At 38.4% G+C, this 15,248-nt stretch overlaps 1 protein-coding gene across 1 annotated transcript in view; it reads right to left on the bottom strand.

Annotated features, from left to right (window-relative positions):
- Positions 1-2,626: 2,626 nt before the first annotated feature.
- LOC140235399 (uncharacterized) overlaps positions 2,627-15,248 on the bottom strand; it is a 33,002-nt gene continuing 20,380 nt past the window's right edge. The window contains exons 3-15 of the mRNA XM_072315425.1: positions 11,059-11,185; positions 10,585-10,659; positions 9,718-9,806; positions 9,153-9,226; positions 8,250-8,490; positions 7,413-7,490; positions 7,024-7,084; positions 6,423-6,522; positions 5,502-5,605; positions 4,588-4,872; positions 3,928-4,059; positions 3,520-3,579; positions 2,627-2,848 (exon numbers count right to left, since the gene is read on the bottom strand). Of these exons, the coding sequence (XP_072171526.1) occupies positions 2,627-2,848; positions 3,520-3,579; positions 3,928-4,059; positions 4,588-4,872; positions 5,502-5,605; positions 6,423-6,522; positions 7,024-7,084; positions 7,413-7,490; positions 8,250-8,490; positions 9,153-9,226; positions 9,718-9,806; positions 10,585-10,659; positions 11,059-11,185 (1,648 nt within the window). The remainder of the gene's footprint in view (positions 2,849-3,519; positions 3,580-3,927; positions 4,060-4,587; positions 4,873-5,501; positions 5,606-6,422; positions 6,523-7,023; positions 7,085-7,412; positions 7,491-8,249; positions 8,491-9,152; positions 9,227-9,717; positions 9,807-10,584; positions 10,660-11,058; positions 11,186-15,248) is intronic.

The following is a 15,248-nucleotide window of genomic DNA, read 5'->3' as shown; positions in this document are numbered from 1 at the left end:
TGTGTGTGAGAGAGAGATAGACAGACAGACAGACAGACTGACGGAAGGAAGAAGACGTAGGCCTATAGACGGAGGGAGAGGACCATTATGATAATGATTACCGATGCAGCTCATTTTATAAAGTTTATGAAGTAAACACTTTATAAAATGTTTATAAAGTAAACACTTTAGTTCGGAGGGAGAGGACCATTATGATAATGATTACCGATGCAGCTCATTTTATAAAGTTTGTAAAGTAAACACTTTATGAAATGTTTATAAAGTAGACACTTTATAAACATCTTATGAAGTAAACACTTTAGTTAATTTATTTGCACATGACTACTTATACTAGCTGCTGTGACTAGAGAGATATGGGATATGACTTGTATCTACTCCCTCACTTGGCCTTCTCTGCCAGAGTTAATTCCACTTCGAAGTTTTGTATCGTACTAACAGGGAGGTGGGAGAGTCAGGTATTATTTAGTATGCCGCCAAGAACATAACACGTCGACAGTGCTTGTACAACTGCATTATTTGTCAGTGTTTGAAATTACTCGTTAATGGGATTGCACACTTCCAAGATGGCTGCTTGTGTAAATTATATCCCTAACACACACACACACACACACACACACACACACACACACACACACACACACACACACACAACAAAAGAAAACAAAACAAAACTACGAGATGCAAGAAGATTTTGTCGAGGTATCGATCTAAAATATTTATTTCACAGATGTACATACACTTAAAACACACATTCCCATTATGGGGTCTTTTCTATATTTTACACTCAATAACAGGCTTGCAAGCTTATTGTTGTTTTTGCATCAATAAAAACATTTAGAGGTGACAAAAACAAACGAATACCCAGATCCCATATTGCACATTCGTCCGTTAGCAAGTTCCACAACCTGACAAAGTTATCAGCCGACAAAATATACCTAAGGACGGAAATAATGAATTACATAGTCATGAAATGTCATGGAAACTTACTCAGACTTCTACGAAAAGAACCCTGTTACCAACTCTTTCAAATTTACAGCGAGGTGTTTGTTCGTTCATAATAGACTTTTATGATAAGGTACAAGAAGTAAGAGAGTTGTCAGTTCATCACTAACGATGTATATTTCGAACAGAAGAGATAACCACATGCATGCATGTAAACCGAAATAATTAAACGAAATCTGATCACAACAGTCATGATCTGGTCAAAGTTCAGTGAGCGTATACATACCCAAGTCTCATTAGTTGACTTCAAATATCATTTGCTGGACTTGCGAACGTCTTACCATTTTATCCGTTCCTACATCAGAATTATAGCCTGATTATTATTATTTTTCAAGTGCAAATGTAATTTCTATGCAAAGTGTTTAGGGTTTGAATAAAAAAAAAACAACACATTGATTTCTGAAATGCTGTTTGTGTATTGCTTATATCTCTAATTTTTGTTTCTCTTGGTGTATCTCTACATTAGTACGCATCATGTGTGTGTGTATGTTTGTGTTGTAAAATCTTGGATTTTTTTTTTCATGTGTATGAAATCTAACCTTACCTCAAGTCGTTCCCTTTCAGAAGTTGATAGGATAAAAATCTTAACAAACATTTTCTTTGTCCTGCACTTATGATAAACGGAAATAATCTGAATGAATATTACATCTCCCTTAATGCATAAATACATGCATCACATCATGCTCGCTCATGGAGCACTGGACTGCCTTAGTGGACATTTATTCTGGCATAACATATATTGATAAGTTATCGAAAGGCAAATCACATGACAGTGTGCCCTTCCAAGCCTTATCGTCTCACACCAGAGCAGTACATGTACTTATAAAATGACCATAGTGTATACCACTGTTTCACGTCAGTGACATCGCATAAAAGCGCCCCTTTTGCATAAGATATTTTCACAAGGTGCGCAATGTTTTCTGTAATGGTCTTTCGAATCAAAGTGCATTAGTTTCTATATAGGGGTTGTGTATTCGTCAAGGCAATACCCAATCTTAGCGACCATACTGTTGATCTATGAAGTGTTAGATTATTTTTGTCATCATCATTATTCTTTGAGACATTTTGTATGCCGAACACACCTGATTAGAAGCACTCGTGGTATAGGTCTAAATGGTGGAAGTACCGTTCAGTATATGATATTTTGTGGTTCAAAATATCACCAAGCTATCTGAAGTGGAATTGTATATAGACCCAATACTTTAAAGCAGAATATCTCCTAGTCGTTATTTTCATTTCCTGGTGACTTCAGAGAGAGCGCCCCAACTGTCGCAATTTGTTACTTTTTAAGGACACAACACATTAACTTGCATAAAATGTATATTGACCCTGAATATTGCATTTTCCTGTTTTATTTGTTTGTTTTTTTGTTTTCATAAGTCTGGCATCGTACTCAACTTGCTGACTTGGTACCTGCAATAGTGCCTGCTGCACTCATGTTACAAAGGTGATCATATCTGTTTGATAGAGAACCAAAAGTTGCATTGATTATTATCTGATGATGGAGATTCTCCTGCAAAGGCACATACTCGTATAACCTGCAGTGATCCACCATCACCAAGCATCTTCTTCAGGAAAGAGTTTGTCACGTGATCCATTGTCACGTGATGCGTCACGTGATGCGTCACGTCTTTAGGTCTCTCGACCGTGACTTGTCCCCCAGGATTCCCGTGAGCGTTTCTTCCTTGTAGTGCGACCAGTCCGTGTGGCTCTGGAGATTCTGCTGCAACGTCTCAGCCGAAGGGTACGGGTACACCATGGAGCGGACGTTCCGTTTGACGGCGCTGGTGGCGTGCTTCACGAAAAAGTCCTTCTTGATCATGATACACTCGGCTCCTCGGCTAACCTGCAAGAGATGAATACAAGGAGAAAATGGTTGACAAATCCGAGAAAGGTTTCCCAGAGGAAGCATATGAAATTCCGGTGATATGACAGCATTTGTTTGTTTTAAGCAGGCTCAATTTGTATAAGCAACAATGGTCGTCTATTCTGTGAAGGGATTGTTCCAAGACCCCACTGGAACTAAGAACACGTACACAACTTCCTGCGTTGTAAAATAACATCGTCCTTCGTCCAGGCCAATATATCACAGTAAACTTCTCTAAAATACGTTTTTCCTTGATTAGAAGCCCTTTTCATGTATTCATCTATTCAGAAACCGATTTGAATGTGACGCAATGAGTGAACTACCCGGCCAATAAGTGTATAAACAATGATCTAAGTTTGGAGAACAGTTCCATGCAACAGCATACGACCACGCGCACACGGTTACAAAGGCTACCATGTACACGTGTGCTTTAGGACTTAAAAGAGAATTTGTAATGATGAACATTTGCATTTCTGGTCGAGAAACATCTTGCTTTAGACGTCAGTGCATACATGATATGCCGTGCAACAATGCAGAAGATATCTTATCTGAGTGTATATGTCCAAATGTTATTTGAGTTGCCTAAAGGACGCATCGTGGATCTTTATGAGGAAGAATAAAAAGTATATTTGAGATGCGTCACTACTTACCAGACTGACGGAAGATTGTGACGTGTCAAATCCGAGCTCTAGATCGAGAGAAGAGAGACCCTGCCGAGTGGAGAGGAAAAAAGGGATAAATAATAGAAACATGCATGTGATAGTGCAAGGTTCAACTGGGAGAAAACAAGGGTACTGCTTTACACATCAAACAAAACCATAGATTGAACGCACAAACCAGCAGAAAAGGTCATCGCATCAGCCATGCCATATGTCTTATTTCTAGATATTCTTTAACTGATTTCCTGAGTCATTATTATTCAGTAGCTGATTACTTTTACATAGAGGACAGTGCACGGCACGAGGTATTTTTGGGTGCATACTGTTGTGTGTGTGGGTTTTTTTTTTTTCAATCAGAAATTCTCAAACATAGGCCACCATCCCGATAATATAACTTACGAAGCAGTCTTTAGGTTGGAGCAGCTCAACTTGGATGAAGACGGACACATCCTTCCTGGTATCCATGGGAACGGAGGCACGCCTTTGTTGAACATCCGCTGGTTCCGGGTAGTTAATGTTGGGTGGAGACACCTTGAAATGACAGAAATACAAAGAAATCATCACCATCATAATCACCACCACCACTACCATCATCATCATCGTCATCATCATCGTCATCATCGTCGTCGTCGTTGTCGTCGTCATCATCATCTCCATCATTGCATGGTATATGCAAATGTCTCGATCACAGGTTTCACAAACTAGTTATCCTTATGCCTCGATCGACCGATGATGAAGGAGTGCCACACCTAAAGTATACTAATGGCAATTTAAATGATGTCCATGTAAAACTCACCCCATACCGTTTAAACTGTATTTTAATCATTTTCATTTATTCTAATTTCATGACTACTGATATAACAACGACAGGATTACAACGAGAGGAGTTGATGTGAAAAAAAAATGTGTGCCTCCGTTTCTGAAATATGTATTGATACTCTTTCATTTATACTTAGTACCCGTTTTTTCCAGACTTTTCATTCTTTCATGCAACAATAAGAAGAGTCTATGAACTCGTTCAAATGGCAATGCTACATAAATCAGCTTTTTGATTCTTACTGATTTGCTCTTGTGGTGGTTACGGCTGCTGGCCCGGGACGGCCGCTTCGAGTTGTATTCTCTGAATGTGCTGGGAGAGAAGGACTGCTGACTGGGCGTGGCTCCTTTCCTCAGGTCGATGTCAGGCAGGATGGTCGGCACGTGAGCAATCACCTGACCGGGAGTCAGGTGACCGCTCAAACTCTCCGACTCTTCATCATCGCTCTCCGAGAGACCCTTTGCTCGGGTCAGAAAGGTGGAGGACTCCGAGATGCTACGGATGTCCATGTGCTGCAGTGTCAGTTGCTAAGATACGAGAGGAGACAAATTGTTATTATCCTTTGCCTGTATGCATGAGCTGGGAATGCAGTGGTATTGTACAAAGAATAAGTTATATACTATATACCTTAGGTGCTACAAATGCCATACGGCTTGGGTGTTCGAAAAATCACAAAAATGATGATTTTACCATACGAAGGAGTTTTCAAAACTCTTATTGTGGAATTATGTCACACACTTAAATTCGATTACGGGTCGAAATTTTATACCAGAGCCCTTCTGCGGGCAGATGACCATAGACATTTTCAATACACAATTTAGCACAATGTATAGAATTTCCTGAGAAAATGGGAACATGACAGCTTTTTCTTTGTAGATTTTCACCCTCAAACAAATTAGCAAATGCTTTATTCAATCTTTGTGTGGGAATAAGGTATCAAGATTTCAAAATGCAATTATAATGGCCACAAACGCAGACAATCTCAGAACTCGTCACCAGCATCATATCAGATAAATGACAAAATTCATGTAAAGTCGGAAGTTGGTGAAACGTTGAATCTCACTAGCTCAGTGAAACCAGTCAAGTATTTCTGTACTGCCTCTGTCATGTCTGCATATATCGGAAACATGTATTATTCTTTTTATCTTTGATTTACCGGTCTGTTGTTCCCGAGTAAAAATTTCTTGGGCGCTGCCAGCTTGAGTGGTTCGATGTCCGGAAGAGACATGGTCTTCCTTCGACCTTTTCGAGCATCGTAATCTGAAAAAAAAAAGATAATATGTCTGACTTAAAATCAAGATGGCAGCAACGTTAAACAGTATAACAAGTTGTAGTGAAATATAAAATCAGAGATAGAGAGAGAGAGGAGAAAGAGAAAGGAAAGAGAAAGAAAGGAGACAGAAAGATAATAAAATTGAAATAATAAATGAGAAAAAATGTGGAGATACATCTCGTAACAATTACGAGATGCACACATACACGTAAAATAAATTCAAACGTAACAGAGATGGCACTTCCGTATGATTATTTTTTTTTGACAACTGATGTATGAAAATGTGTAAAACCTTTTTGTCATAAATATGCCTATATGCTTATTAAAATTCCTGACATAAAGAGAAACAGATGCACCAATATTCCAAGTACTATAAGCATTGAATAGATTAGCACTAGACCTATATAGATGAAAGAATAAGAAGCCACAAAAACATTAATACAGGATTTCCTGATGAGTTCAGACCTTCTACTACCAACTGAACGTTTCGAACAATCAACTGAAAATCAACAACTCAATAATCAAAATGCAATTGCGCATATTAATTTGACACAGTAAGTAATGGTATTTGTGTCAATTTGAATGACCAAGAGACACGAAAAGTGAGGTATAACATCGCTGATTTTGAATTACCACTACATAGCTGATTAGCAAAAGCGTCAAGCTGAGCTGGATTTTTTCCTCTTCTGGATTATCCCCCCCCCCCCTTCAAAAAAATCTCTCTATACCTAAACTGGGAGTATATAAATCTGCAAAAGAAGTAGGAAAGTGAAACAGATAGTCGTAATATGACCAAACATTTACCCAATGTATTTGCCACCATGCGAGAGTTGTTTCCGTTCCTGGACTTCTCCGTGACGTGACGCTTAGCAGCCTTCAACTGCATCAAAACTTGACACGTTCCCTGCAGGTTGGAGAGTACAAGGTTTCACCAGTTACTAAATTTTGTGCATATCTAATTTTTCACTTAGAGCATTATGAATGTTGTCCAGGACATAACATTCTTCCATCATTCAGGACCATCTAAGAGGAAAGTCGATCAATAGAATTCGCCTTTATTTTACTTTATTTCATTTTTTTTTGGGGGGGGGGAGGGGGCGGGGTTCAGGGTAAAAAAAAAAATTTTAGCAGTGCGCATACAAGCCTGATACATCTGTTCCAACATTATGTCCAAGTTTTAAAAATGGGCATCTGTTTTTCTCAGATCTCCTTCTTCTTCCCTTCCTCCTTCCTCTTATTTCTTCTACATCATCATCTCCTTCTTCTTGAATTCTTCTTTTTCTTCTGCTTCCTCTTCTTCATCCTCTGCATCTTTTTCTTTTTTTTTCTTCTTCATCTTCTTCTGGTAAATCACTCTTTTATACAGTATGGAAGAAACTGACAGTTTAGAAAGCTCAGGACTCACCGATTTGACCACGTAAATCCAATCTGACTTGTTGCTGTCACGGACAATGACCTGGCCACGCCTGTACGACAAAAAACACACCGTAAAACCACACTGACTAAAAATATTTCACGTGATTCGTACAATTCAGGCAGTCGTGTAATACACAAAAGCATATTCGATAAGCAATAATTGACTTGTCGTCTTGTTTTACGATTTTTTTCCACGGAGGAGCTTTGTTTTGTGGACTTCTAGCTAATTTGATACACTTGTCTTGCATCGTACATGTATTTCATTATCATAACATATCAATAAATGGCGTGGTCATTCACATGTGTCTTGTTTGTTGGAGGAAAATAACGAACATTTCTTTCGAAACTTTCAAGATTTTAGGAAAGCATTATACTTACTTGTAGAAGTGAAACAAGCACATCTCTGGATGTCCAAGCAGAATTTCAATCGGCCAGTATTTCATGAAGTTGAGTTGCCTGTTGATGGAAAGTTTGACAAAATAATTGTCTCAGTAGGCTTGGGAATACAATCATGTTAGGTCGACCAATTAGAAGTATTTGAAACCAATTTTTGGTCACATACCGTGACCTGCATATCAGTAGAGACATCAGGGGCCTGTTGCATAAAAGTTACTATTATGGTAACTTTGCCATCCAATAGTAACTACCATGGCAACAATACTCAACAGCCAATCAAAATCAAGAATTCCATAGAAGTTACCATTGGATGGCAAAGTGCCATAATTGTAACTTTTATGCAACGGGCCCCTGGAATACTAACAAAGATATAAACATTCATTGTCTTAGCACTGTTCTCTTCATCGTCGTTATCTTCACAGTCACCAAACTGTGACAGTTAGGCTTCATGGCTCTTTAATCAAATCATATTTTCATGTGCATTTTCATTGCTCGCTATGTTATCAAAGCTTCTCTGTAACGGGGAAAGGAGACGGAATAACTTTTATCCTAATCTGTACTGGTGGCTAATATGAGCTTTGTTTTTAGCCTAATGATTAAATCATTCCCAACTGGAAAATTCTTCACTCTCGAAACGTGCGGAGAGAGGGTGATTTGTTTACTAGGCGCCGTGTTATGACGTCTTGAAAAGTTGAAACAAGTCCTGTTCTCATCCTTACTTCCTTCAAAAAGCGGCAACGCCAAGTTTCAACTTCTGGCCTCATCGCCACATATTTTTTGTTTTTCTCTATATTTCTCACTCCAAGTGGATGAGCTCACCTCAAAAAGCTGATGTGTTCGGGTTCCTGTCCCGGTGCTTGACCCCTCATAAAGATGTCGAAAAAGTCTTCTCGTGTGATGGCCAACAGATCGACGGGGCCTTGGCTGGACACGGTGGCCGTACGCCGCCCGTGATGAAGGATTGCGATCTCACCGAAGCTGCTTCCTCGTCGCAGCACGGCCGCCGTGCGGACCGTCGTCTCTCCCGTATCGGCGTTCGTCGTCAGAATCGTAACCACCACTGTGATCAAGGGAAAATGGACGAGATTACAATTACAAAAGGACAGTTTGCAGAGACGCTGCACGGGGTAAGGAACATAACAACAATTATTTTGTTTCGGCATAACATGTGCTGAATTTGTAGTTGACACTGCCTTCAAGGTATCCCTTGTTACTAGCCACGTTGCTGTTAAAAATTGGTTGAGAAAACACACACACACACACACACACATTATAAGGCGCGAACTGTTAGACGGTACATGCTTTCATTCAAGTCCCGTTTTTAATAACCAGTGGCAGGCTAATGTATATATATTTTTTGGAAGTTTGATGATTTTCAAATATATTTCTGTGTGGAACATCTGGAACAGGTCGGAAAACGCAAACGAGGAGTACCATTATTGCCAGCGCAAGTGTAAATATGTTTATGTAGAATGGAAATTATAGAGTTGCGAGGTTTGTTTGTTTAGCTGTAATTTAGCAGCTTTGTATAATTAACAACGTCAACATAAGTTATTCTTGTGCTGGGAGTGCTGTTACGTAACATATTCATGCTGGCCGTATTATTCTCCCAGCGCGCGTAATATTTGTAAAAACCTCACGAGCAGTCATGGCTATAGCTCAAGGTTTCAGGAATGGGATGATGATAACTTAAATGAAAGTAGACCTATTTAAAACACTCACCTGACCCGGAAATGACGAAGTAGAAATTTTCAGCGTAATGACCCTGCCTAATGATGACCCGTTTTGGAGGGATGCTGGAAGATGAGAATCAAGTTATAACTGTAAGTAATGGATGCGCAAACAATGATGTATGCGTATGAAGAGTTTGATCGTAAAACGAGTTAAGTCCACTTTTGTTAATTTGAGATATTTGCCATTAAAGCTGCTAGTAAAACAAAGAAAATGATGAGAAGATTTGGAATATTCGTTATCATATTGTCAAGATTTTCTTCTTATCTAACAAGAGCGATATCATTTGGAAGGTTCTCTCTTGCCCTATGGTTTTACTTTAAAAAGTTTCAAAATAGCTTAACATGTTTTACGATAAAGCTTTTCATATACCAAGACAAGGATTGCTACTTTGCTTTCTCTGCTATTATCCTATTTCGTGCTCATTTAATAAATGTGCTTGCACACTAAGTCTTATCGATATCATCTATTTTGCAGAAACGTTTCCTCTAACTTTCAATTCTATTTGATTCAACGCTTATAGATTGATTAAACGTCAAGAGAAATTGATACTCACAATTCATACCAGGCGACTTTGACGAGTTTTTCCTGCATGTGAAGAGGGTATTCAGCGAAAGACTTCATCGTTTGAAGACCAATCAGAGCCTATACACGAAATGGAAGAAATAAGAAGTGGAAAAGAAATTTGATAATCAATAAGTGCGGGATATTCTCTATCAAACGAATGTATGAATACCCGTTGGATGAGGTCCGTTGCTCATTAAAATTCCCTCACCAAAGTTTTTTTTTTTGTTTTTGTTTTTTGGTGTGTTTTCTTATTTAGATTACGGAGGCAATGATTGCAACAGAAAGGGCTGAACATCGTAAATGCAACTAAAGTTTGTTGGTCACGGTTTGAACTCCTGCTGTAGCTTGTTTTCGTTTTCCAATCACAAAAACAGACAAATATCATTGTTTGCCGAATATGTTTCTTGCACTAGTTGTGTATATTTTTTTTTTATCTGTTGTTGTTGGATTTTTTTTCTCCCATTCCTATATGGTAGCATGACTCTCTCAATTTCTTGTACCTGTAGAGTTAATATGATTGCAATTTCAACTCTCTTAAAATGCATCTACGTTTCATGACAAAGTCAGGCGAAATGTCACCCTTTGTCGAATCATATGTTTTGTACATTATCTATTCTTCTTAATCTCTCGGTTTGATTTTTTTCGTGCAATACATTGTCTCTCAATCTCTTAAGCCTCCATGACTTATTCGTGTGTCAGTTTCTAGTTCTCTGAGCCAATTCCGGAGGGACTTGCGTACAAAAATAGACGGATTAGTCGCAAACAGGGTGAAAGTGAACTCGAGCTCACTCGGGCGACAAACTTGATTGACAGTGTCACCTGGACAACTGAATCAAGGGAATTGAGGACGCCATACCGTTCCGAGTTGTTCCTTCGATCTAGAGTGGCTGGGCGTGCTCAAGATGTTTTTGACTTCTGGAGTCAGTCCTACCTGTAGCGTTGGCATAAAAAAAGGAAGATTGAGATGAAAATGTGTTTGTTATACCTGGGTCATTCTACATGTATTATCGATTATCGTGTCAGATGGTAAAATAGTTGTTATGACACAGTTTTCTCAGTTTTTATGTTACGCTCTTCTGAAAGCCATCTTGACTATTCAGATATTCACTTATTTCACGCTCCGTTTTCATGCTAATAGACAATATTGGTTTTATTTTTGTCTAGAACAGAACAAGAAACAAAAAACAAAATCTCAGTAAGTGAGCTTAAGTGACGACAAACTAAATGTAAGTTTTGCGACATCTCTAAGAAGTTGGATCATGGTTATCATAATGTCATGTGGGGTCTATCGGTAAACAAAGAAAAATTGAACAAATCTATAGCCGCTCACCTCTTTCTTGATTTTGAAGTAGTTTCGGTCAAACGATAAACCGGATAGCTTCATATTGTCAGACTGATATTCTTCCGCGAGACTTGTGAATGTCATTGGTTCAACTTTCTCTGCTTCTTGCTTGGTTCTGAAATGGAATAGAAGAAGATAATTTAAGCAACTCACAATCCAGTAAAATTCAACGAAGAAATTTGGTATCAGGGTGTTTGTATCTCGTATCTAAATCTTTTTATCTTACGTTTTCCCTATAGTTTTGAAACAATGGCATAGTAAAGAGTTTGCGTCAAGCCTTAAAAAATTTTCCTGAAATATGATTTACGAAATTTTGAGGTATCATGTCGCAAGTACTTGATATAAGATTCCCCTGCATTATTATCAACAAGATGCAAGATTTCAGCAAAAGATAGTGATCTAAATATAGCTTAAGGCAAAGAAATTTTTTTTTTTCATCAGTTTCCTGATTGAAAACTGAAAAGAGCATTCCAGACGGATCAGGTCAAAGTCAAAAACATCAACTTGTTCATTGATATAAATGAGTGAATATGCTTCTCAAATTTTTTTCCAAAGAGATAAGTATAAGGCAGCACAGCAAATAACGCAGTGAATATAAGAAGCGTCATGCTATATAATAATCATACGTATATGAACTCCTTTTCCCCACCTAACTTTGCTGTTGTTTTCTTTTTCAGATATCGTAAGAATAATCAAATCAGTTACATAACATGTCAAAGAGATGATATGGCCAAATACGTAAAGATAAAGTGTTGCGAGGAGAAAAATAAAAGAATTAATCATTGGGAGCATGGTTAGATGATATTCAAGGAGCAGCAAGAATGGGAAAGGGCCGGAGTGTGTAGCCCGCCAAATATATCGGCAAAAGGAGTCAGCATTTGACGTGTGCATGTTGTGCATGAGTACTAAATATACATTTACCGGAATTGCACCTTCATGCTCTCCTTTTAAGGGCGTCAGAACAGAATGCATTGAAGACACACATGCTGTATGCTGATAAATACAGTTGTTGTTGTTGGTTTTTTTTTTTAGTGGTGAGAATATGCAACATTGCCAATTGCCATTATATAGATTTTCGTATGAAGAGATATAGGCTACTACTAGTAGCCTTCATTTGCACCGGGTTATGGTACGGCTCAAATATTGGAATCACAGCGGTCCTATATTCACAGTGAGAGTTAGTGGACAGGTATATATGCGATTGCACGAATGTTATGATATAACAAGCTCATGACGTACAGACTCATGGCGTTTAGTACAGCCATTGCTTTTGAAAGGAGCTGGAAAACGCCTTTTGTAGCATTTGATCCTCGAGTGTTTTGAGTGCCGGCTGGCACAAAAGACCTCATATCGTTGTACACACTGTCCAGACCAAGGCACAGAAGATTTAAGATACTTAGTGATTATGATTTCAAACACCATACTTCTTTTATGAAGACAAGCCTCTTTTATAAACTAAAATTCAGGGCATGCTTCGCTCACACCAAATCTTCACCCTTCAGTTGAATCTTTGTTTAAAAAAAAACAGTTATGATTTGTAAAGCAATGATCCTTGGAAATGGAAGCACATAATACAGGTAAAACACCATAATGTCCTTAAGCAACACCATAATATTATGTCCTTAAGCAACAACAAAATCCGAGCGAGCATAACAAAACAAAAACAAAAACAAAACAAGAAAAGCTGTGAAAACCAAATTTAAAAAAAAATGGATTTTGATTACTATTTTGAAAAACCATGTAGGGAAATATACGAGCACAATAGATCTATCAGACAAACCAGATGACTCTGAATATTCATTTTGTTGGGATGATCTCTCTAGATGATAAGGAACTTCGGACGGGCAAGGTAAATTGCTTCAAATGAAGTCACATCAAACCTCACATCTTGAAGATGAGACCCCCCCCCCCCCTCTATTTGATGGGCCATTAAAGCCACTTGGCTTAAAAGCCAAATTAACACGTTAAAAGTTAGGAATTCCCAGGACCTGTCAAGGGGTATACCTTCTAGCTACACTTATTACAGCAAGTTACTGCAACCACCCGTAATTAGCACCACCTCTTTAATAGGGTGTCCAAACACCCAATCCAACATGGAAGGTCTATGAACGTAAACACTTGTTGGCCCGCCATAAAGTGAAGTAGGAGGGACTGATAGAGTGACTGCTGGCTACATTGTGACTGCTGGCTGCTCGTTCGCACGTTCATCCAGCACCGCTGGCGCAGTGACGCAGTCATGATACCACCATCTCATTTTCGCTGAAATCACACATTATGATCTGAAACGGTAACCTAACGGTAAATCTATCGGGAAGTTTATTTCAGAAAACCACTTCTGAAGGAGAGAAAACGTCGTGATGAATGACAGTTATTTGGTAAAATGATATAGAAACGCTGAAAAACAAATTGATTAAGACCTCCCCCCCCCCCCAAAAAAAAGATATATATATATATATACGTTGTACATGGTATCACTCTCTTTTGTATCTTTTACGAAAGGTTACAAAGAATTAAAACGTTGACACGGTTTGTACAAATGCACATTCATGTCACACCTTATCGTATAGATACGCACGTCAAAATCTATATATATGAAGAGGCATCTATTTTCTCATTTACGTTTATGAATTTTCTATCTTAATTCTCGCTAGTCGTTAGCGCCATCTTGCCGTGTTCGGACTACTCGTTGACATTTTCGCAGGGTTTAACTACCAAATACTTCGTAGCAACAGCACGTTCAATACCGGTGTTATGCCACTGACATGCAAAATTAAACATCATCGATCAAATGTCGTTTTATGACAAATCATTTAACCTGTGATGTGGTTTTCCAGGTTTGGAAGTGCATACAATCAATACTGAGCTCCAAATATATGATTTTTTTTTTGATTTTTTTTTTAGATTTTTTTTTTTTTTTACTTCGAGCAAACACGAAAGGAGGAAAATAACTCGGGCGTCAAACTTGACAGTACTACATGCACACATCAGTACAAAAACTATTCCAGCGTATAGTAGCCTGTCCACAAAGCAAAAATGTAAAAACCGAAACTTTAGATTCTATATCACATATAATCACAGCATATTACGACATGGACATTGCAAATGTTCTTGAAAAAAAAAAATCATCGCGTTCCTCAGCTACGAGGTTTAAAGGTAGGGAATCCCATTTGCATGCCTCAAATGAAGAGTTGTATAAATACAGTGGTATGTTGAAGAGAGTATGATTTTAGAAACTCCTATAAAGTATTGAAAGTGGAAGGTAACATTTGTACATTTTTATTGACCGTTAGATTTTGAATTGAATTTTTGACGGGGCTCACCGTAAATTCCAGTACATTACTAGGCTACCTTTGCAGACCCATATGCACTGCATGTGTGTCCATCATGTATATTTTGTGAAGAAAGTTCATCAAAACTTACAAACATTTCTATATACATTCTTGCCACACACTCTATATGTTATTACATCAGCTCTTATACTTTTAGATTTGTGTTTATAGATAAAAAAAAAAATACAGCAGACTGCAACAAAAAGGCTTAAGTGTGGCTGACACACAGAACTACTGAGTAGTTGACTTTTGTGCATTATTCAAATTGTAGATAACTGTTGACTTCCAAATTTCTCAGCAGTGGCCTAAACAAGTCCCCCGAGGTTCATATTTAATGTTTTGCTGCATTTTGGGAGGTCTGTAAAAGGTATCCCCTACCTTTAAAAGAAACATAAAGGGATGATGGGAATAGAGAGCAGGCCTACGGCAAGTTTAAATACTCCGGCGACAAGTACTGCATTGAACTATTTTTCTATTTCAGCGACTACAAAAATATCGGTTTCTCTTTTGTCGAAATGCCGCATCGACAGGGTCTTGAAAGAGAGTGTAATTGATGGTCCAAACCTGTCAAACTACAATACTTAGCACCCAAACCCCAGCGGACTCATCAGACACTCCGTCAACAATGAACTTGGCAACACATGGCAACACCAACAATAGGCAGCGTCGACATGTTTGAGGAAAATGTTTAACGAGCGGGTGTGATTTGAACGAAAGAATACAATGTCCTTTGTCCAGTCGGAGAACAACTGAAACTAACAACACGAATAGTATCTATTGGGTAGAAACGAACCTTTTGTGGACGCGACCTTGAACATACAGTTACGAAAGATTGTAGAGATTATATTA

This window comes from Diadema setosum, chromosome 11 (assembly GCF_964275005.1).
Source record: "Diadema setosum chromosome 11, eeDiaSeto1, whole genome shotgun sequence".
Classification (NCBI taxonomy): Eukaryota; Metazoa; Echinodermata; class Echinoidea; order Diadematoida; family Diadematidae; genus Diadema; species Diadema setosum.
The sequence above is the reverse complement of the archived record's forward strand: the minus strand, read 5'-3'. Positions and strand labels throughout refer to the sequence as shown.